The sequence below is a fragment of the Podarcis pityusensis genome, assembly GCF_964106645.2.
Source record: "Podarcis pityusensis genome assembly, chromosome: 12".
Classification (NCBI taxonomy): domain Eukaryota; kingdom Metazoa; phylum Chordata; class Lepidosauria; order Squamata; family Lacertidae; genus Podarcis; species Podarcis pityusensis.
This window is the reverse complement of record NC_138037.1, coordinates 12,195,473-12,215,858: the sequence shown is the minus strand read 5'-3', so window position 1 is coordinate 12,215,858 and position 20,386 is coordinate 12,195,473. Positions and strand designations below refer to the sequence as shown.

Here is a 20,386-nt window from a genome sequence, read left to right as displayed (position 1 = left end):
TATCCAGTCACTGTATCCGACACACACTAACAACCAGAGAAGTTATTAAATGATGATACAATGGGCACAATTAATAATGTATTACTAATTAGAACTATTACAGCCAATTACTATTTTTGCATGGCTCAGTCTGAAGGGAATAGCTAATTATTCAACAGACTGGAAAATCACAAATTTACAGATCTCAAAAAGCTCTCTGCTATTGAATCAGACCCCAGATTCATTTAGCCCCAATGCTATTTACTCTGCTTTTCAAAACTCTTCATTACATATTTTTAGGTGCCAGGCAAAAATGGCTCTCTGTAACCAGGCCTTTGGCTGATTAAGCAACCTATGGCCTTTTAAATGTGTTTGTGGGAAGAGGGGTTAGTTGTTTGCTTTTGCTTTATTGTTATGTGTTTTGTGTTCCAATTTTGTATTTTTATATTGTAAACCACCCTGTGATCTTCGGATGAAGGGCAGTATACCAATTTAATAAATGATAGTAATAATAATATATGGTCCATGGGGTCACGAAGAGTCGGATACGACTAAACGACTAAACAACAACAACAACAACAACAACAACAACAACAACAACAACAACAACATAATGCACTTTTGCACACTATTTTCACTAATCTATGCTTCTATATGTCCATGCATTTTTATATACTTTACTTGGCTTGGAGAACAGCGTTGCAGAATTGGGAGAAGTTTGAATTTCGCAGGGTAGCTGCGTTTCAGTTGGCCTATTGTTTCTGAGAATGCATTTGGCAAGTTCGCTCTTAAATGCAAACTGAATCACATTTCTCTCCCATTCCCATAGGATGGGGTCCTGGGAGTTGTAGTTTAAAACAGCTGGAGGGCACCACGTTGACTATCCCTGGTGCAGAAGGTATGTGACAAAGTGAAAGTGGAAGATGGTTCAAAGCACCTTGATGTCAATGGCACTCAGTGTGGGGGAAATGTGAGTGAGAATTGGAGCCTGTAATGAAGCCCCCATCACCATAAGCAGCAAAGGAGGAGCAGGGAAGCGTGGTGTAGTGGTTAAGAGTGGTGGACTCGTAATCTGGTGAACCGGGTTCGCTTCCCCGCTCCTCCACATGCAGCTGCTGGGTGACCTTGGGCTAGTCACACTTCTCTGAAGTTTCTCAGCCTCACTCACCTCACAGAGTGTTTGTTGTGGGGAAGGAAGGGAAAGGAGATTGTTAGCCACTTTGGGACTCCTTAAGGGGAGTGAAAGGCGGGATATCAAGTCCAAACTCCTCCTCCTCCTCCATTTGGCTTGCAGGGAAAATATTGAGGCATATAGCACAATGCAGATGGTCAAGGATGGTTTCAGTGCCTTCTATGAATGGCCACGTATTACGGAACAAAAAGTAAGCACAGCAACCTGGTGGTAAAATAATGCTTTATTTTATGGATGAACAAACACTACTATGGCACACCTGGGCTTTCCCGCTACAAAAGGTTACGAACAGAGCAGTCAGTGAGCTCCTCTGCTCAAATTCAGTTCAGGCATACCAGCCACAAAAAGATTATTGGAACCTGGACATCTGTAGCATTCACATGGTCTATTTGGAATTTGGCCGGAGGAAGCAGCATTATTCTGTAATCCCTGTTCACGTGAATTCTGATGAACGATAAATTATGAGAGGGGGGGGGAGGGAGGAAGGAAGGAAGGAAGGGAAGAGAAGAGAAATGTCCTCACTCCCCACTGGAATTATCTCCCATGGTGATCTAATTATCACCAACAGCCAACAGACTGAACCTAAAACAAAACAGAGGAAAACGAGGAATGCTGCGAAAGTGATCTGCGTCGCACTGCTGCCTGGGATGGGCAATTTACCAACAGCCACAATGTAAAAATGTAGAAATTGGCATTGACATTCAAGCTGTCCAAATAATAATAATAGTAATAATAATAAAGGATCGCACAATTGATATAGTTCTAATGAATACCTCTAAGGGGTCTTAATAAACAAACAAGTGTTATTGGGCGCATGCTGAACACAAGACGTAATAATACTGGATTGCAGAAGGGACTCAGGGAGGGAGACTCGACAAATCAAAGACTTACATTCCTGTTATATACAACAAAATGAATTATACAGTATTCATACTAGCTGTACATTTGGTCAGAATAATTTACATTAGCCAAAACAGACAAAGGAAGAAGAAAAGGTGTGAGGGGGTTCAAAATGGTTTGAAATATTTTTGTCTCTCCCAGGACTCTAGCGAGCAGGGGTTGGGGCGTGGGAATAGGAGGGAACTGTAGCAAGGAAGAGGGCTGTGTTTAGAAGCCAATGAGGAAAAAAATAAATGCAAACTTGCAATCCCAAAACCTAGGTTTCATCATCACAACAAGAGATAAGACAAAAAACAAACAAACACTTTTGTTAGCACTGATTAAAATGCATACGTTATTGTGATGGTAATATCTGCAGATTTAGGATGATTACAGTTAACATAGGTTGGAGCTGTGGAAGAGTTAGGGGAGAAGAAATTGCCGCACAACTGAGTAGGCAACCCGTGCTTTGATCTAGCCAGGCAGCTGACATAGCAAGGCAGGAAATCTTAGCCTCTAAACACTGTCAAGATCTGTCAGGGGTCAGCAACCTAAAGCCCATGGGCCACAAGCAGCCCATGGGGGTCGTTTAACCGCCCCCTGAGATGCCCCCGAACCAAGCCGCTCACTTGGTGAGACCCCGTGCGCTGCACTAAACCAGTGTGGTGCAGGGACTCGCTTTTGCGGCGCTGAAAAGTGCATCTGCGCAGGCACAGACGCCGGAAATCGCGGGCACACATACAATCCGGCCCACAGAGGGATCTCCACTGGAGTGAACCGACCCAGGCAAGGTAAACCTTGCCGACCCCTGCTTTAGGTCCCAAAGAGATGCCCCAGATTTGCTCCACCCATTCTCCACAACAATGAGGACCAGAACCTTGCTGTTTTGCATGACAGCTGCAGTTCTTGACCTTGGACTGGTAGGCCTTTAAACTATGTGGTGTGTCAACTGTCAGGCAGATCTCGTTGCCCCTCCCCTGCCCCATTACGACTTTGTTGTTTTTTAAAAGCATTGGACAGTTTGCTTAAAAGTCTGTTTCATGTTAACAAGACCCAAAAAGCTAAGTTGTAATCAGTGCCTTAAAGAAATCTCCAGGAAGAAAGTTCCTGCATGTTTTAGGAAGAAAGGGGACCCTACTCCATGTAGTCTACTGTATTTAAGCAATTTCTCCCCTCTCCCCTTACCCAGAATACATTGCAGAGCTAAAGGATTAGTACAAGGCTGAAGGAAAAGGAAGTGGCAGATAAACACTATATACAGAAAGACCTATACAGTGCATGAACTTTAATCAAAAGTTAGTGTGACTACAGCAGGGCTTGCTACAAAGGAAACCTCTGCTTAGCGGAGCAATTCTGTAGCAATGACCAATTATCCGAAATGCAGAGGACAATGGGCAAACAACACATAAATTGGTACCTTGGAAAAATAATTGTGCTATAATCTTTATTCCATGGTTGGTAGTCTTATCTGAGACAATGAGGTGCTAACTAAGGGAACCCTAACACAGACGGATGGTGGGTTTTTCATTCCTACCGCTTGAATACTTTCAATGCAAAGGGGTTTGTTTAATAGTCATCTTGGGGGAATCTCCTTCTAAGTTCAGTTTCCTGATTTGAGCATCTTACTCCAGAAGTCACTTTGTGGCAAGAGAAGACAAGAAGATCCTTTCTTTTCTTTTTCTCATTTTGAACAGCAGTTTCTGCTGAGTTCCTCATGCTTAAATGTTCTCCCGTTCAGGAAAGAGTCATGATCTAGTACAAGCAGCAGGCGGACTGCTTCTCCTTTGCAGTTTTTGTTGAATACATGCTCATGTAATGCTTCTTTCTCCGGGGGGGAAACAGAGAGATTCAGTTGCATATTATTATTATTATTATTATTTATTATAAACTGCCTTGTGCTCATGAGCACAAGCCCGAAGGGTTATTCCTCATCGTCTTCCTCTTTCGTTGATACTACGGGGGGTTTGTCCTGGGGTTTGAAACACTCCGCGAAGAAATTGACCACGGACTTGTACAGGTGCTGCTCCAGGGCTGGGTTGTTGAAGTAATGACCTTCATCGGGGTATATCTGAAAAGAAAGGAAGGCCGCCATGAGCAGGTGGACAGGTAAAGATGTGCCACAGCTGGAGTTGAAATCCACCTTGAGAAACATCCAAGCTCATCCTCTCAAATCCAGAGCAGCCTTGCTATCCCGTGGGCTAAATGCAGAGGTGGTGAGGGCATTTGACCCTTAAAAATATGAAGTAAGCGGCAATGATTCATTGGGCAATAGATGTGGGACATAATATAGCGATGTCTTCGTGGAAGAAGTTGTGGAAGAGTAACCCAAGATTTAGGGACGCGGGTGGTGCTGTGGGTTAAACCACAGAGCCTAGGACTTGCCGATCAGAAGGTCGGCGGTTCGCCAGAAGCGGCTTAGTCATGCTGGCCACATGACCCGGAAGCTGTACGCCGGCTCCCTTGGCCAATAAAGCGAGATGAGCAACCCCAGAGTCGGCTACGACTGGACCTAATGGTCAGGGGACTCTTTACCTTTAACCCAAGATTTACTGCTTGTAACACTCTAAGAAAAAACTATATGAAGATTATTTATAGACTGCATTTAACACCAAAAAAAGTTAGCCAAAATGTACAAAACAAAATAAAGTATGTGTTAGAAGTGTAAAAGGACAGAAGGAACTTTTTTTTCTGTATGTGGTGGCCTTGTAAAAAAAGCCAAGGGCTATTGGGAAATGATATATAATGAGATTAAAAAGATGTTCTAGTTGAAGATTCCCAAGAAACCTGAAGCTTTTCTTCTAGGAATTATAGATAATGATGTACCCAAAGAGTTGGTTAACATTTTTATGTATATAACAACAGCAGCGCAAATACTGTATGACCAAAGATGGAAAGGAGGAGAGGTTACAACAAAGGAAGAATGGCTTTTGACAATGATGGAGTACGTGGAACTGGCAAGATGAACAGCAATGATTAGAGACCAAAATGATGAAAAATTCACTGAGGACTGGAAGCCTTTTATTATCTAAAGAACTACTATAGTGAGATGAAAATGCAAGCAATTAATGCAACAGCATTAATTATTAAGATAAATAGGTTAAAATTGATGTATTGAATAGTATTATGTGAAATGTGCAACATTCAATAGTAAATAGGGAAACCATGGAAGGGGAGAACAAGAAGTCAATGGATAAAGTAATTTATGGCCTTATTTACAAAGAAAGAAAGAAAGAAAGAAAGAAAGAAAGAAAGAAAGAAAGAAAGAGAGAGAGAGAGAAAGAAAGTCGAAATAATTGGCAACTGGACAGCCACCTCTTTGTCTCAGGCTTCCTTTGGCCTAACCAGGCAGCTGTAGCAGGAAGCCAAATGAAGTCTAGACGAGGACTTACCTTTGGATCTGGCTAAAGGGAAACTGCTGGTGGGAGGAGGTGCTCCCAGTGGGAGAGTGTGTTTTCCCACCAGGCACAGAACTGGGGCTGGTTGGTTAATGACTCTGTTTATGACCATTCCCATGATGGGAGGAAGGCCCTCTCCTGTGGGGCAAGCCCTGTTGTCTTTCTTCCAAGGATTCTGGGACTGGAAAATACTCTGTGTTGGGACTCAGGGGGTACCTGCTGACGCCACTGCTGCTTCCCACTTTTCTGGACCCAAAGGTGGATTTTGGGTCTTTTGGGGCTGGGTAAGTGGGAAGCAGAGGGGGGCAATCAATGAGAGGACCACAGAGGTCTTTTTTAATACATTGAATGTTCACAAAACCCCCGCCCTTTGGGGTCTTATTATAGGATACTTGTGCACCCCTAACAGCTATCTCCTGTGGCTTGCTACTTCATTGGTATAGTTGTGGAGTTTGCCGTTTTGAGGCTTTTAAAGCTGCATCCTTCAATAGGCAAACCACAGAACAGAACATGCCTATTGATCCTCCTCCTTATAGCAGCCAGTTTCCATGCCCCAACTTCTACTTTTCCATATTATTGCATGTTTGCAATGTGGGGTTATCAATCTCTGGCAGCCACTAAGAGCCACGATTGTCCATGTGGTCAAAACGTACATCACTGCAATTTCGCTATAAAGCACCGCACTGACTGAATGCAAAATTGCCTATGCAGATAATGTGTATTAATGAAAAGAACATGAACACATAACAATACTTTACCTGCAAGCTGTAATTAGCCTTTGCCCTAATTAGGTGTGTGATGAGGTCAGCAGTGTGCTGGAAGTGGATTTTCTCTGTAAAATCAGATTAGGATCATTAAGTGCCAGAATAATGATAAAAACTGAATAATAATAATAATAATAATAATAATTTTAAACATGCAAAATGTGCTGCTAACAGATTGTGTTCGCAGAGGCCTTACCATCAGCAGTTGCATGAATGATCAAAAACTTCTGATCTTTCATGGACATCGCTTTATGTGCCAGTTTAGTAGTCTGAGATTAAAACAGAGGTGAGTTTCAGCATTTTATGTCCTTGCACTAATAGTTCTTTGAGAACTTTACTGAGCATGAAAATTAACCAGTGGACTTAACAACAACGAGGCAGCACCTGCTGGGCTTTGGAACTGCCTTCCTATTGACATGCGACAGGCATCTTCGCTCAGCTGTTTTAGACGCCTGCTGAAAACTCTTACTGTTTCTGCAAGCCCACCCAGACCTAGAATTTGGATTCATAAAGGCCCTCAGGAGAGGCAGCGCCACTCTCCAATCAAATTAACCTGGCACTATTTTAGTTTAGGTTCAGGTACTGCTCACCATTTTTGAGATCTTGTATTATCCAACACTTAAATTTTTGGAAGCCATCCAGCGATTTATTTATTTTGCTGCATTGGAAGGCAGGATTTAAACCCCCTAAACAGACGAGCACACCTATGATAATGCATGAAACACACACACACAGCCTCTGCCACCAGCGGATTCTCCTGCGATCCAAATTATGTGCCCTCAAGCAGCACCGAGAGAGCAGGGCTAAAAATCAAAGCTCTGTGTTGCATTTGTGCTAAAAATAGAGGCTCCTTCTGCCAGCTCCGTTATCCAAGTCATTACCTCATATGCTTTATTGTCAATCCCTTGTAATCCCAAGTATCTTTCTGAAAAGGCCGAAGCTGAAACAAACAAAGGGAAATCAGTGAGGCATTACCAAGCTCAGACCAATATTTCAAACAGCAAAATAAATAAATAAAACCAACTGTGCTTTGTTTGGCCTGGTTTCTTCTATGAGGTGCTTGCAAGCTTTTTAATTTTGGAGGATTTTTGTCACTTTATTTATCTGGGCAAATAAAGATTTTTAAACAAAGATACCATTTTATCCTTTTGGGATGTCGCTGGCCAAAGCTGAAAGGAATTATCTGTCCCAGACACCACTCAGGGGCTGAGATTATAACTGGAGTTTGTCCCCAAAGTGCCATCTGCAGTCAGGCATAGGGAGGCCACCACCTGGGGAAAAGATGGCCTTCTTAATTGTGGGCTCCTGGTCAGGGAAATCCCTGGCCAGGGAGGCTTGCCTGGACTTTTTCTGAGGCCTTCAACTTTATTGCTGCTAGTTTTATCTGCTGTCATAATCCTTACACTGTTTTGCTGATGTTTATTGCTTATGGATGCAAGCAACATTGAGAATATGTATGGAAGGGTGCCATCCAAACCCAATGCGGTGTAGAGGTTCAGGGGCCAGAATAGGACCTAGGAGACCCGGGTTCAAATCCCCCCACCCTCAGCCATGAAGCTCACTTAGATTCTCAAAGCCCATGAGCACTTGCACAGTGTGATTGCTGAGCCAATGAACCCATGTCCCTGTGTCTGCCAGTATTTACCATATAATCTGAAGTCCGTCAGTGGGGAAAGAGCAGCGCCACAGGAGAAGACAGGGTCTTTATTCTCTTCTCCAGAAAGGAGGATGTAAGAGCTCAAGTAGCCTCCATAATCCTGAGAGGAAAGGGGAAGAAGCAACAAGATGAGGGCTGGAATGTAAAAACCATCCTTCTCAGATGGAGAGAACGCACCACATCACAATGCTGCCCATATTTTAATACCTCAGGAAATGGAAATCCAACAGGGAAAAGTTTCCAAATAAGTGGGAGATGCCCTAAATGGCCTCGGTCCAGTATATCTGAAGGAGCATCTCCACCCCCATCGTTCTGCCCAGACACTGAGGTCCAATGCCAAGGGCCTCCTGAGAGTTCTCTCACTGCAAGAAGCCAAGTTACAAGGAACCAGGCAGAAAGCCTTCTCAGTAGTGGCACCCGCCCTGTGGAACACCCTCCCACCAGATGTCAAAGAGAACAACAACTACCAAACTTTTAGAAGACATCTGAAGGCAGCCCTGTTTAGGGAAGCTTTTAATGTTTGATGTATTACTGTATTTTAATATTTGGTTGGAAGCCACCCAGAGTGGCTGGGGAAGCCCAGGCAGATGGGCGGGGTATAAATAATAAATTATTATTATTATTATTATTATTATTATTATTATTATTATTAAACAAAAGGCTCTTCTGTGGTATGCTCTATGTATTAAAATATGCTGCTTATTCACAGGGTGGGGGGTTGCGTAACCCTGCAGGTGCCATTGGACCACAATGCCTATCATTCCTGACCATTGACCATGCTGGCTGGAGCAGATGAGAGTTGGGAGTCCAGCAGTCTCTGGAGGGCCACAGTCATTTTTGTTGTTTGGTTGCTTAGAATTACGCCTAGAGATTTAATGTTTTAGGGATTTATTATTATTATTATTATTTTGCATTTTACTGAATATCAGTGTGGCATCCCCTTTGAAATGCACACCAGCAAACCTTATGTAGGTTTGAATCAATTCCACTTACAATTCAACAGGCCTCGGGAGAGAGAGGGAACGAATATCCAGGAATTAATGTGTAAAAATAAAGGCGAGAGGGCAAGGGAAAGCAAAGCCTCACAACACAGTATTTTCTCCCAAACACTTGGCATCTTCTTCTTCCAAGGCAGGATTTACAAGAAAACACAGATTGATGACTTGATTAAAAACCCAAGGCTCTCTCTCTCTCAGAATCATCAAGCAACGTGCCGCTGTTAAAAAGACGGCCATAATAAACCGCAGACACGCTCACTCAATCAAGATGCAGATCTAAACTCTTAAGCTGAAGGTGAAGGCTGAAAAGGCACTCACCTTTCCAAACACACCGACTCTTGACTTATCAATGTATGTGTTTTGCAGCATTGTGCTGGAAAAAAAAGAAAGAAAGCAGGACAATTTGATTATCTTAAAGTAAGAGGGTGCCTTGAATATTGCAGCCAGGATGCATTAACAGAAGCACAGGCTGAATTCCAAGTTGATATGCAAAAGCATCAGCTGCCAAAAGGCAGAGGCGATGCTTGCTGTCCTGAGCAGACACCATGTTCTTTTGCAACGCCACCACATTTTAAAAAACAGAATAGTACAAATCATTGAAAAGCAACAGCAGCAATTTCCAGGATGCAGTTACAAACAAAACCAATCCCCCAAAGGATTCTTTCATTCACCAGACAGCCTCCGTCTGGTCCTTTTCCTCGAAAACACCCAACCGCCTCTTCACGTCATGGAGCAGCTTGGTCCCTTGGAAACCACTTCCACGCCCATCAAACTTCATCACAATGGCGCCATGCGAGCTGACCATGACGCTCTCCCAGTTCACCTCAAACTTTTCCGTCACGCTCTGTGTGCCCGGAGTCCCGTCACTATAAAACAGGAACAAAGCAAGTGGTATCTCGTTACGATGCACAGTGACAATTAATGGTTTAGGGAACAACAGGAAAGGAAGGAACTGCAGCTCAGGGTTGCATCACGTGCTGTAAAAGCAGAAGGCTCCAGCTGCAACCTCTGGGGTCTCCAGTTCATAGAGTAAAGGCAGCAGGCAATGGGAGAGACATCTGCTCAGGAGCCACGGCCAGTCAGAACAGACCAGCCTTTCTCAACCTGGGTCTCCCAGATGTTAGACTACCATTCCCATCATCCGTGAATGGCTAGGGCTGATGGGAGTGGTAGTCCAACAACATCTGGGAAACCAAGGCTGAGAAAGGCTGGAGCTGATCCACTTAGTGCCCTCCATCAGCCCAAGTCAGCGCGGCCAGTGGTCCAGGATTTTGGAAGCTCCAGCCCAAACATCTGGAGGGTAACAGGCTGAGGAAGGATGGAGTAGACACTACTGAGGCAGATGGACAAATAGCCTGATATAGGGGTGGGTGAATCTGTCAATTTCAGGCTCTCATTTTTCCAACCCTAAATTCATTTCTCCAAGTTTTTATATCAGCTTGCAATTATTCTCATTTTTTTAAAGTCCTCATGAAAATTGACCAGCATCTGACCAGGACTGACCAAGAGCATTTCCTCCTCCTAATACACATGTCTATATGCAATTTTGTCAAATATGCACATTTTTGCAGCGCAATCTTCTCCCATATAATGCATTTTCATATACTGCTTTCACTAATACTACATGCGCATTACCCCACAACATGCATTTTTTGTACACATTACTCAGCTGGAGGGACTGCGTTTCAGAATTTGGAGAATTGCAAATTTTTGAAGGATTGTTGTGTTTCAGCTCTTGCTCTGTTTTGGAAAGTGCAAATTGGGCAATATTCACCTTTGAACCGAACTTCTCCTCCACTCCTGGTGGTCTGACCTGCTTCCATTGCTCCTTCCTAAGTGCAAGTGAATGCAAAATCCCAATTTCTCACATTTATGGCTAACAGCTGAAACAGTGGATTGCACATTCATAAAATGTGCATGCGCTCCCCTTACCTGGAGCTCATGAATCTCCTTGTACAAGGCCAGCAGCACGTTTTTGTGGGCCAGCAGGCAGCAAGGTGTCTCCTTTCACACATACTGTGCTCCTCCATCCTGCCTCCCCCACCCCCAAATACAAGTCCGGTCCAGGTTTCATTCTGCTGGGAAATGTGGGAGATTGCCCCAGAGGCCCCGTAATGACAGCTGCATCTTTTATGCATTTTATGCTGCTTTCAGACACCCCTACTATGGGAAATCAGTAGGTGACATCAGCATCGGCTGGATAGCTTGGTTGGTTAGCGCATGGTGCTGATGATGCCAAGGTTGCAGGTTCAATCCCTGCATCGGACAGCTGCATATTCCAGCATTGCAGGAGGTTGGATGAAATGATCCTCAGGGTCCCTTCTCCAGGCCAACTCTATGATCTTCCAACTCTATGATCTGCCAGGTCATGGGCCTCAATGGATACCCAAGCATGTTGCTGACTAGTCCTGGAACTACCACTCTGGCTGAGATGCAAAAGCCCCTCCTCCAGAGCTGACACACAAGCACAGGAAGTCAGAGGCTTCCTGTTGCCCTACTTGTTTAATGGCTGAAAGTAACAGAGCTTATTTTTTCTTTCTTTTTCAGGGTCGCAGCCAAACAGGTAAGTTAACACCAACGTGAAGTGTGATATATCACAATGCGTTTCTTTGCCAAGCCAAGATGTCAGATTTTATTTTCTTCAGGCAACAGCACATTTGACTTCTCGTGGTAGCAGCATATCCGCTTCAGATTTCAAAAGGCAGTGATGGGTCTTTGGCAAAGCAGTGTGAACGTAGCAGCAATTTCATTTCATCTTAAAATAAATTATTTTCATCTCACCTTTCACCCCGAGACAAAAAAGGTCCTCAACTAAGTGTGTAACTGCCAGTTACAACAGCTTCTCAAGCAATTTCATCACTAATAATTTTTTTTATTAAAAATTAAAAAATTAAAATTCTATCTACATTAGGCCAGCCCAGCATGTTCTCACAGTCCACTAACTGCAATTTCCTCCCCCCCAAAAAACCCTTGCAAAAACCAAAAAAATTAGGCCCCACTTCTGAAAATGCCCAAGTTGTTAGCTTTGTAGACATGCTGGGGGAAAGAATTTGATGGGGATGGTGCCACACTATAAGAGGAAGAACATCTGTCTAACCCCCAGTGGAGGAAGCACCCAGAACAGAATCTGAAAATGTATTAGGGTCCAGGCCGACTCTTGAAATTTCCTGGGCTCAGTCTAGCTAGGGCAGGAACAGCAAACCTGTTGTGTTGTTGAATTACAACTCCCTTCACCATCCTTGACCACTCGCCACGATGGCTAGGACTGTTGGGAGTTAATTAAGAGGGCTGCCAGTTCCCTGAGCCTAATTTAGGGCTTTGAAAGTTAAATTAGCACAATGAATTGAGCTCAGAAGCTCAGTTGGTAGAACATGAGACTCCTAATCTCAGGGTTATGGGTTTGAGCCCCACACTGGGCAAAAGATTCCTGCATTGCAGAGGATTGGGCCCTTTCAACTCTATAATTCTATGGTGCTATGTATCTCAAATGCATCTTCCACCAAGAAAATCTTGCAGGAAAGGATGGAGATCTTTGCTGGATTAGTTTGCTGGATTAGGCAGCACTTAGTGATACAGGAAAATTCTTTTCAGGTTGGTTGGATCCTGTGTGTGGGTTTCTCCCCCCCCCCCATCTCCCGTGCATACAGCTTTCCTGATTTGCATTTATTCAACACACAGCCCAGCAGTGCATCCTCATTCTGAGGCAGTCTAATCAAGTGTCGTTAGCTTGATGAGTACCAATCTTCCTCAAGCACTTGTATAATGAAGCACATTTCCCCAGAGATAATTTTTGACGTGGTACGGCAGGCTTCATGACAGAGCTTTTGTCCTCCCTTCAAGCCAGCTTCGGGGTGACATTTTGGAACACACGGGCAATGTCATGCCCTCTTTTCGCTTGCAAAGGAAAAAATAATTGTTTGACTGTATTTATTTACTTTTCATCCTGCCAGCTCCACAATGGCTCAAGGTCACATCCCAGGAAGGATTATGTGAGACCAGCCAGCAAAGTGTTCAGACTCTGATCAGGCCCGTATATGCGGGAGAATTAGGCTGTCATAGAATGAAGTGTGCTACTCGTTTGTTGATGACTAGCCCACTTTTGACTGCTCCTTCACATTCGTAACACCACCTCCCTACAAATGGAAAGCGAGCACTGAAAAGGCAGCCCCCAGCTGCTCTGGTTTTCTATTTGCTGGGAAGTTTTTAACATTGGTGAGCATTTAATAATGTGACTCTTCACCCCAACTTTATATTCTGCTTGTGCCTAAGTTCTGATGCATGGGAACATCATGGTTTTGTGCCACTGCTGTTTTTAATTAGCAAATATTTCTCAAGACCCAGCCAGCACAAGCAGACTCTGCCCTGCCAATGAGGCAGCTGCTTCATGTGGTGAATTGATTTTTAAGGCTAGTAAGAGAGAGATACATCTTGTCTATAGTAAATGAATGGGAGTTGGATAAGAGCAACGGCGTTTGGTTGGAAAATTCCCACTGGATTGTGTTGTATATCTGCGGTGATGCTTTTTGGAGAAATATATTTTTGGCTTAATTTAACCATATGCAATGGATATTAATAGGACCTCTCTTTCTTAACTATGCACAAGAGGGTAATTGGCTCAGAAGATCCAGTAAACTTCTGCATCTGCCACTGTCTGCCCTGACTCATGTAGGGAGGGACCACAGTGCACTGACAGGAAGGGGTGGAGGGGAAATTCTATCCAGTTTGCATTGAAAGGCAAACTGTCCAAATCCTTGCTTTCGGAAAGAAGCAAACTGAAAAGCAGCCACCCTTCAAACTCCCAACTTTTCAGAATTTTGCAAATGCAGTCTTCCAGCCAAGCAATGTGCAGAAAAATGCACCCACTAGGCCAAAGCATGCAGATATAAATGTATATTTTAGGGGAAACAACATTCTAAAATGTATTGTGTTGGCTGAAATTGCTTGCAAAAATGTGAACATTTCTCAAAACTGCATGAGTTTATTACAATAAATTTGTACTGAAATGCTGAAGAAATTTCATGAGGGTTTCTTTTTATCTTTCTTTTAATTGCAGAAATGTGGAGGAGGGAATTGAGGACTGGAAAAACGAGAAACTGGGAGAACCGGAAATTGACACATTTGTCCACTCCTTGTGGCAGAGCACATACTTTTCATGCAGAAGGTCCCAGGTTCAGTTGCTGGCATCTCTAGCTTGAAGGATCAGCCAGCAGGCAATGGGGGAAAAAAGAGTCCTCCTCTCTGCCTGGGAGCCTGGAGAGCTATGGCTGGTCAGAGTAGACAGTACTGGGCCAGATGGGGAAACTGTCTGGAAGGCAGGAAGATGGAGTAGTTGCCCTATGCTGAGTCAGGCCATTGGTGCCCCCAGTGTCTGGCTGGCAGGGCAGAGCACAGAGACGCCCACGGGAGGCGGAACAGGAGCCAATGGCAGGCAGAGTCAACTAACTCTTCTTTTGTCTTGCTCCCTGCTGCATTCTATAAGGGTAACACTGAGATAAGGATGGGGAGGAAGCTGACCGGCAGTGCCACCCTCTGGACTGGCTGCAGGTAGGCAGATAGGAGCTCGTTGAAAACAGAGGTTGGTAGGCAGTGCCCCCTTCATGCTAATGGGACAGACTCCAGTCTAGCTCAGCATTGCCTACATTGCGACTGGAAGAGGCTCTCCAGGGATTCAGGCAGCTCTCAGCTCTACCTGCAATTGAAGCTGGGACCTATTCTGCATGCGGAACAGATGCTCTGGCCCTGATCCAGTATGGCAGTTTCCTGTTTGCTGTAATGGCCCCTTGCTCCTCGCATGCTCTATTCCGTCCTCAGCTACTCGGCTTTTGCCTGACTTTGCCAAGCACTGCTCCACCCTCTAACCTCGTATGTCCAAAATCCCATGTTTCTCCTAGCAACAAGCAACGCGCAGCCTGGGTTGGGTGCCTAGATGTCCTCTGAAAACAATACGATTCATAATTTTACTCACACAACAAGAAGCAAGGGGTAGTGCATGTTTTCGGTGAAGACGGCCGGCTTTGAAATCTGCATCGGCAATTCTAGATAAGAGACATAAGTAAGCACTTAAGTTTGAGGAGGTTGTCATTATGCTGAATGATATTTTTCTTTTGCTGGTAACACGGCGGCGCTTCTCAGTGGGAACAAAACGGCGTTCCATAGACTAGCTTGGCAAATAACACCTTAACAGAATATCTACACCTTCAAAGACGAAACCTGCCCAGCATTATCGAAGATGACAAGGAATCTGGAGCCAAGGCGCGGTGCGTCGCTTGGTCATGCACCAAACATGCAATTAGTGGCCACTGATATGTATTATTTCCCCCTGTAGGCAGGTGGACGAGCTGCAGAACCGCAAGGCAATATTTTGGAAGCACTAGGGGAGGGAGAGAGAGATACTACGTGAAATGAAAATATCCCACAGCGAGGAAGAGAAGGCTGCTTTCCTCTTTTCCTGCTTTCAGGGTTTTTGAAGACAAAGGGTTCTTCTTGTGCATTTTAAACTCCAGGGGTTTGATTGCAACTTGCCCTGGTAGAATAAAACGAAGCAGAAAAGACTTAATTGGATGAACTAAATTAAGAAGGAGCATTTGCAGGAACAGCACACTGGTTGAAGGAATGTGTCTTAGAAGAACAAATTGTGCTTCACGTTTTTTACCCCCTTGGGTGCATATTGGTGCAGGCATAAAGAGGCTGCTGCAGGAGATTCTTCCTGCCTTGGTTTATTTTCAAAATAAACTACAGTGCGCATGAACAACGGCCTGGCAATCAGTAGCCAGATTAGCCAATAGGTTTAAGCAGTTTGCTTTGCAATCTTCTCATGACACTCTTGCCTAATTAATTTATTCCATCAGACTTGCTAATAGATAGCTGATTTGTATCATTAGCAGCAGGACAGCCAACAACTCGTGGCTTTAAATATATTTAAACCAAGGCAGAGATAATTCAGCATGTAAGACTGGTTTTGAACATATAGCTAGGTCCCGAGGAAACAGTTGTGCAATTACTGTCAGTATATGTTTATGGCTCTGTCCATCAGCACATACCTATTCCAAGGCTCAGAGCAGATGATACATTTATATGTCCAATCACATTTAATGTGTCAAGTTTTTTGTTTTGTTTTTTTTGCATCCTATTGCAGTTGCTGCAAAAACCATCCTTCCTGAAGAAATTACTGTTGCTTCTGGCATAAAGCATTATTCCTGGGCCAAATAGAAGCTTCAGGGGAGCCACCTTTGTCAAGTCCATGCTGGGGGGCAGGTAAGGGTTAACCCCCTTCCTCCCCACAGAACATGCTCTTAAATCTGATAGAGCCTCCATGGGTTTATTTTTTAATTTGGGGGGGGGATTTCAATTAAAGAGCAGAGACAAAAATACATAAGACATAAAGAAAAGAAAAACCTTACTGTAATCATGAATCTTGATTTCTGTGTATTCCACTTTGGGCATTTGTCTTTCTGCTACTGCCTTCTGCACCTTTTCATTTACCTCTAGGTCAAAGAGTTCTGGAAGAACAGGGAGAAAAAATAATCCAAGATGTCATACAATGCATTTGTTAATTCTATACTGACAAAGAGCAGCCAATATTTTTTTTTTCATTATGCAAAACTGGAGGGTGGGAGAAGTGGAGAAACAGAAGCGCAGAATTTGCAAAATGGGCAATAACTAGTTGGAATATGATGGCCATTGGGAAGCTGACAGCGTAGGTGTGAGTTATGAGAGAAGTTCCTGGTATAGCTCAGTTGGCAGGAGACCCCTAATCCCAAGGTTGTAGGTCTGAGCCCCACTCAATGATCCCTGCATTGGTCCCTTCCAACTCTAGTATTCTGTGATTTTGTAATCTCTGAACTTTTATTTTAGCACAAAGCAAAAGTCTGCTGAGTCTGCAGAAGACTGTCCTCTTCAAATAAGCCTTCTAAGAAGAGAATTTTTTTTTAAAAAAACATCCCAGTCGATACCTGTATTAGATTCAAAATAGTTTTTATACATGTAATCATTTTAACTATTTTTACACACGTAATAGTTTTTATTGTTATTGTGCAATTGTTTTATATCTGCTTTTATGGCATTGTGGAATTCCTTCAAGGTGCTTCATAGGAAGTGATCTATAAATGAATGAATAACCACCATTCTGAAGCTTCAGCCCAACATTGCCCATTCAGAAAACCAACCAACTTATACTGATCTGCTGTTCGACGTTTATTATCATCTTAATTATGTTCAGGAGCATTTCTCCTGCTACCATTGATCAATACTGGCTGCTCCGGGTTTTAGCTGCCACTAACTGCAGGTTTTCATTGCGACTTTACTGTGTGGTGCTGTTTCTTTTTCAATTCCTTCAATCGATCAACAGATAACTCAAGAGAGAGGGAGGCAGGGAGTCGTTAAATCCAGCCCTCCTCAGCCCTTTCCTTAGCAGCTGATCAGCACTACCGATGCCTCCTCCTCCTCATGCATGGCTTTACCTGGATTGGGGCATTGGAGCAGCTATACTTCTGATAGGGATTTGCACTCAGGAATCAAGAAACGCAGAATCCACGTGGTGCAAAGGAAAGGTCTACATTTGGTGTTTCTTCAGAAGAAACACCAGTGTTACCTATCCTCATAATAAAGGTAAAGGGACCCCTGACCATTAGGTCCAGTCGTGACCGACTCTGGGGTTGTGCGCTCATCTCGCTTTACTGGCCGAGGGAGCCGGCGTACAGCTTCCGGGTCATGTGGCCAGCATGACTAAGCCGCTTCTGGCAAACCAGAGCAGCGCACGGAAACGCCGTTTACCTTCCTGCCGGAGCGGTACCTATTTATCTACTTGCACTTTGATGTGCTTTCGAACTGCTAGGTTGGCAGGAGCAGGGACCAACTAACGGGAGCTCACCCCGTCGCGGGGATTCGAACCGCCGACCTTCTGATCGGCAAGTCCTAGGCTCTGTGGTTTAACCCACAGCGCCACCCGCATCCCCTATCCTCATAATAACCTCAAGCTAAACTCTACTTTGTTGGTAACTCTTTTTTTTTAATCATGTGAATATTTGCAAAGTATTGATGATGCATCCTACAGATTGATGCACATATTTGACAGGGAGACCAGTGAGCTAATAGGCTGGGAATTTGAGGAGAGATTTTCATTTATGCATGAATTATGATAATCTATGCATGGACCACCCTAAAAACGGGGGCGGGGGGGGAACAAGGCTTCTTTCTCCCCTCCACCCAAGTGTATCGTTTCTGCAACTCGTAATCATATTCTGGGCTCAAGTGTTTGTCTCCAATGAATTAAAAAGGAGAAGAAGTATCACAAAAGCCTGCCAATTCCAATCAGTGTGCCCCCCCCCCACTGCTATTTCAGCAGGTGGGTTTAATGGTTCAATGAGTATTCAGACTTGTTCCTGAAAAGGCTGCTCTCATCTTTATTGAAATCATAACCCCAGCGAAAGCTCCAAAGCAGCAGACTATTAAGTTTGGTTAAATGTTAGGATCCTCATTTAATTATGGCTTGCACAATTAGCTTTATCAGCAGAAAGAGGCTGGCCACGCCGGGACTCCAGAAAAGCCATTCTATTTGCTCACATAATTGCATCAAGAGGAAGGCGGGAGCTGAGTGGGAGAAACAAGAGGAGACTGACATATCTCCCAGAGAATTCTCAATTTATTTCCCTGCCTTGGGACCGCTGGGAACTCTTGTCTGCGCAGTACAAATAGCCGGCTCTTAATTAAATGTAAGCACACCATAATATTTGGTGGGATTTACAGTTATCTGATTGCTGCAGAATAGTCCCTTAATGTGGCCTCGTCTTATGAAGTAAATAGAACTTTGCTAACAGGAGGCCATCACAATGGCTTTCTTTATCCAATATGGCAAGAGAGCACCGTATAAGAACCAGGCATATGATAATCAAATGCAAAGCGAGGCAATTTGGTAAAGCTTTGTGCTTGCCTATATTTATTTATATCACACTTATCTGGGAGTAAGGCTGCGTATACAGCATACATTTTGAGCACATGACTTTTCCCAAAGAATCCTGGGAACTATTATATATTATATATTTTATATATTATATATTTATTATATATTTATTATATATTATATATTATATATTGGGAACTGTAGCCCTGTGAGGGGGGTAAACTATGATTTCCATTTTGCTTTGGGGGAAGCCATGTATTTAAATGCACTGTGTGTATGCAGCCCAAGTCCCACTGAACTTCAGAACAGGCGTGGCTAGGCTTGCAATGGCTATATGGTTATTTTGCTTTTCCTTAGCCTTGGCTTCCTCCATCCCATCTCCAGCTTCACCTTCCTCACCTCTAGCCTTGCTTGAATGCATTTTCTCGAAGGTAGTTCTGTGCTGAACTTTTGAAAGGTTTTGGTTTTGCCGCGAAAGTCAGCCATCTGTGGTGAGTGAAAAATCCTTACTTCCTAATCTTCTTTACAATTGATTCTGCATCTGTTTGTGGACCTTATTCTCCTGATCTGGTGCTTCTTGAGAGGACATTTGCCTCCACTGTAATCTCCTAAACTCAGCACTTCCCAAACTTGTTGGACCACTTGGAAATCAGGATCATTATTATTTAATGCATCTATAAACCACCTTTCTCCCAAGTTGGGATTCAAGGCAGCTTGCAACATGTAAAAACAACATAATAAAACATATTTTAAAACAACACAATGAAACAAAAAAGTAAAAACAAACAAACTAGTAATTAAAATACACCAGAACACATTTAGAGCCAGCAATTAAAACAGTTTGTCCAGTAATCAGCACCATTGGCAACTAACTTTCTGAACAGGAAGGTCTTAGCCTTCTGGTGAACAAAGAGGGAGTCAATCTAACCTCCCTTGGGAAAGAATTCCAGAGTATGGGAGAAGCTGCAGAAAAGGCTCTGTTTGCTGGGGATGTCAGCTGATCACTTAATAACTCCCCCCACTTAGTGCCACTATCATCATCAACAAAACCAGCCCTGTATTATGAAAATCTTGGGCCCTTGGGTCAGGCTGCTGAGAAGTGTCAGGTGATGTCCTCTAGCCTTCCTTTCCCCTCTTCTGTCAACTGACATAATTGCTATCCAACACCCCAACTATTATTCCACACTTCTAAGCAACCTCTTCCCCCTCTTCTTCCAATCCAAACCCAAAACACGGTTCATTATATTGTCTTTTTGCAGGCCTTTGACCTCTGGTGGGAACCTTGCCTTTCTTTCCAATTATTTCCCCTCTCCCCAATTACCAAAGTCTGAATAGCCTTCTCCTACCATGTGATGACCACTTACTTTGTGCATCTGATGTGTTGTGGACTGTTACCAGTGGAACTCTTGGACCTTGGAAACAGGGAGAAAGAAATGCATCACATTAAAAAAACAGAGAGAGAGAGAGAGAGATGCATCTAAAAATTATATTTAAGAGCCTGCTTCCGAATCCCTTGGAGCCAGCCAAGGATTACATTTCATGGAAGGCTGATCTAAGCAGCAAATCACCCAGGGATAATTAGCAACCACCAAACAGAAAGACATGTAAGACAGACAGCCTTTCC

The 20,386-nt window shown here is 43.7% G+C and overlaps 1 protein-coding gene and 1 long non-coding RNA gene across 7 annotated transcripts in view; one reads left to right on the top strand and one right to left on the bottom strand.

The window, feature by feature from the left end:
* The first annotated feature begins 613 nt into the window (after positions 1–613).
* LOC308459166 lies at positions 614–3,314 on the top strand. Its single transcript, XR_013977832.1, has 2 exons — positions 614–2,507; positions 2,975–3,314. It is a non-coding gene; the product is annotated as an uncharacterized lncRNA (long non-coding RNA).
* The window catches only part of DPP6 (dipeptidyl peptidase like 6), a 483,312-nt gene continuing 464,302 nt past the window's right edge, over positions 1,377–20,386 (bottom strand). For all 6 annotated transcript variants that reach the window (XM_080974041.1, XM_080974043.1, XM_080974040.1 and 3 more), the window contains exons 17-26: positions 20,127–20,174; positions 16,265–16,363; positions 14,830–14,899; positions 9,536–9,730; positions 9,183–9,237; positions 7,855–7,966; positions 7,091–7,149; positions 6,406–6,478; positions 6,204–6,277; positions 1,377–4,118 (exon numbers count right to left, since the gene is read on the bottom strand). In XM_080974041.1, the coding sequence (XP_080830167.1) occupies positions 3,972–4,118; positions 6,204–6,277; positions 6,406–6,478; positions 7,091–7,149; positions 7,855–7,966; positions 9,183–9,237; positions 9,536–9,730; positions 14,830–14,899; positions 16,265–16,363; positions 20,127–20,174 (932 nt within the window). In that variant the 3' untranslated portion in view covers positions 1,377–3,971. The remainder of the gene's footprint in view (positions 4,119–6,203; positions 6,278–6,405; positions 6,479–7,090; positions 7,150–7,854; positions 7,967–9,182; positions 9,238–9,535; positions 9,731–14,829; positions 14,900–16,264; positions 16,364–20,126; positions 20,175–20,386) is intronic.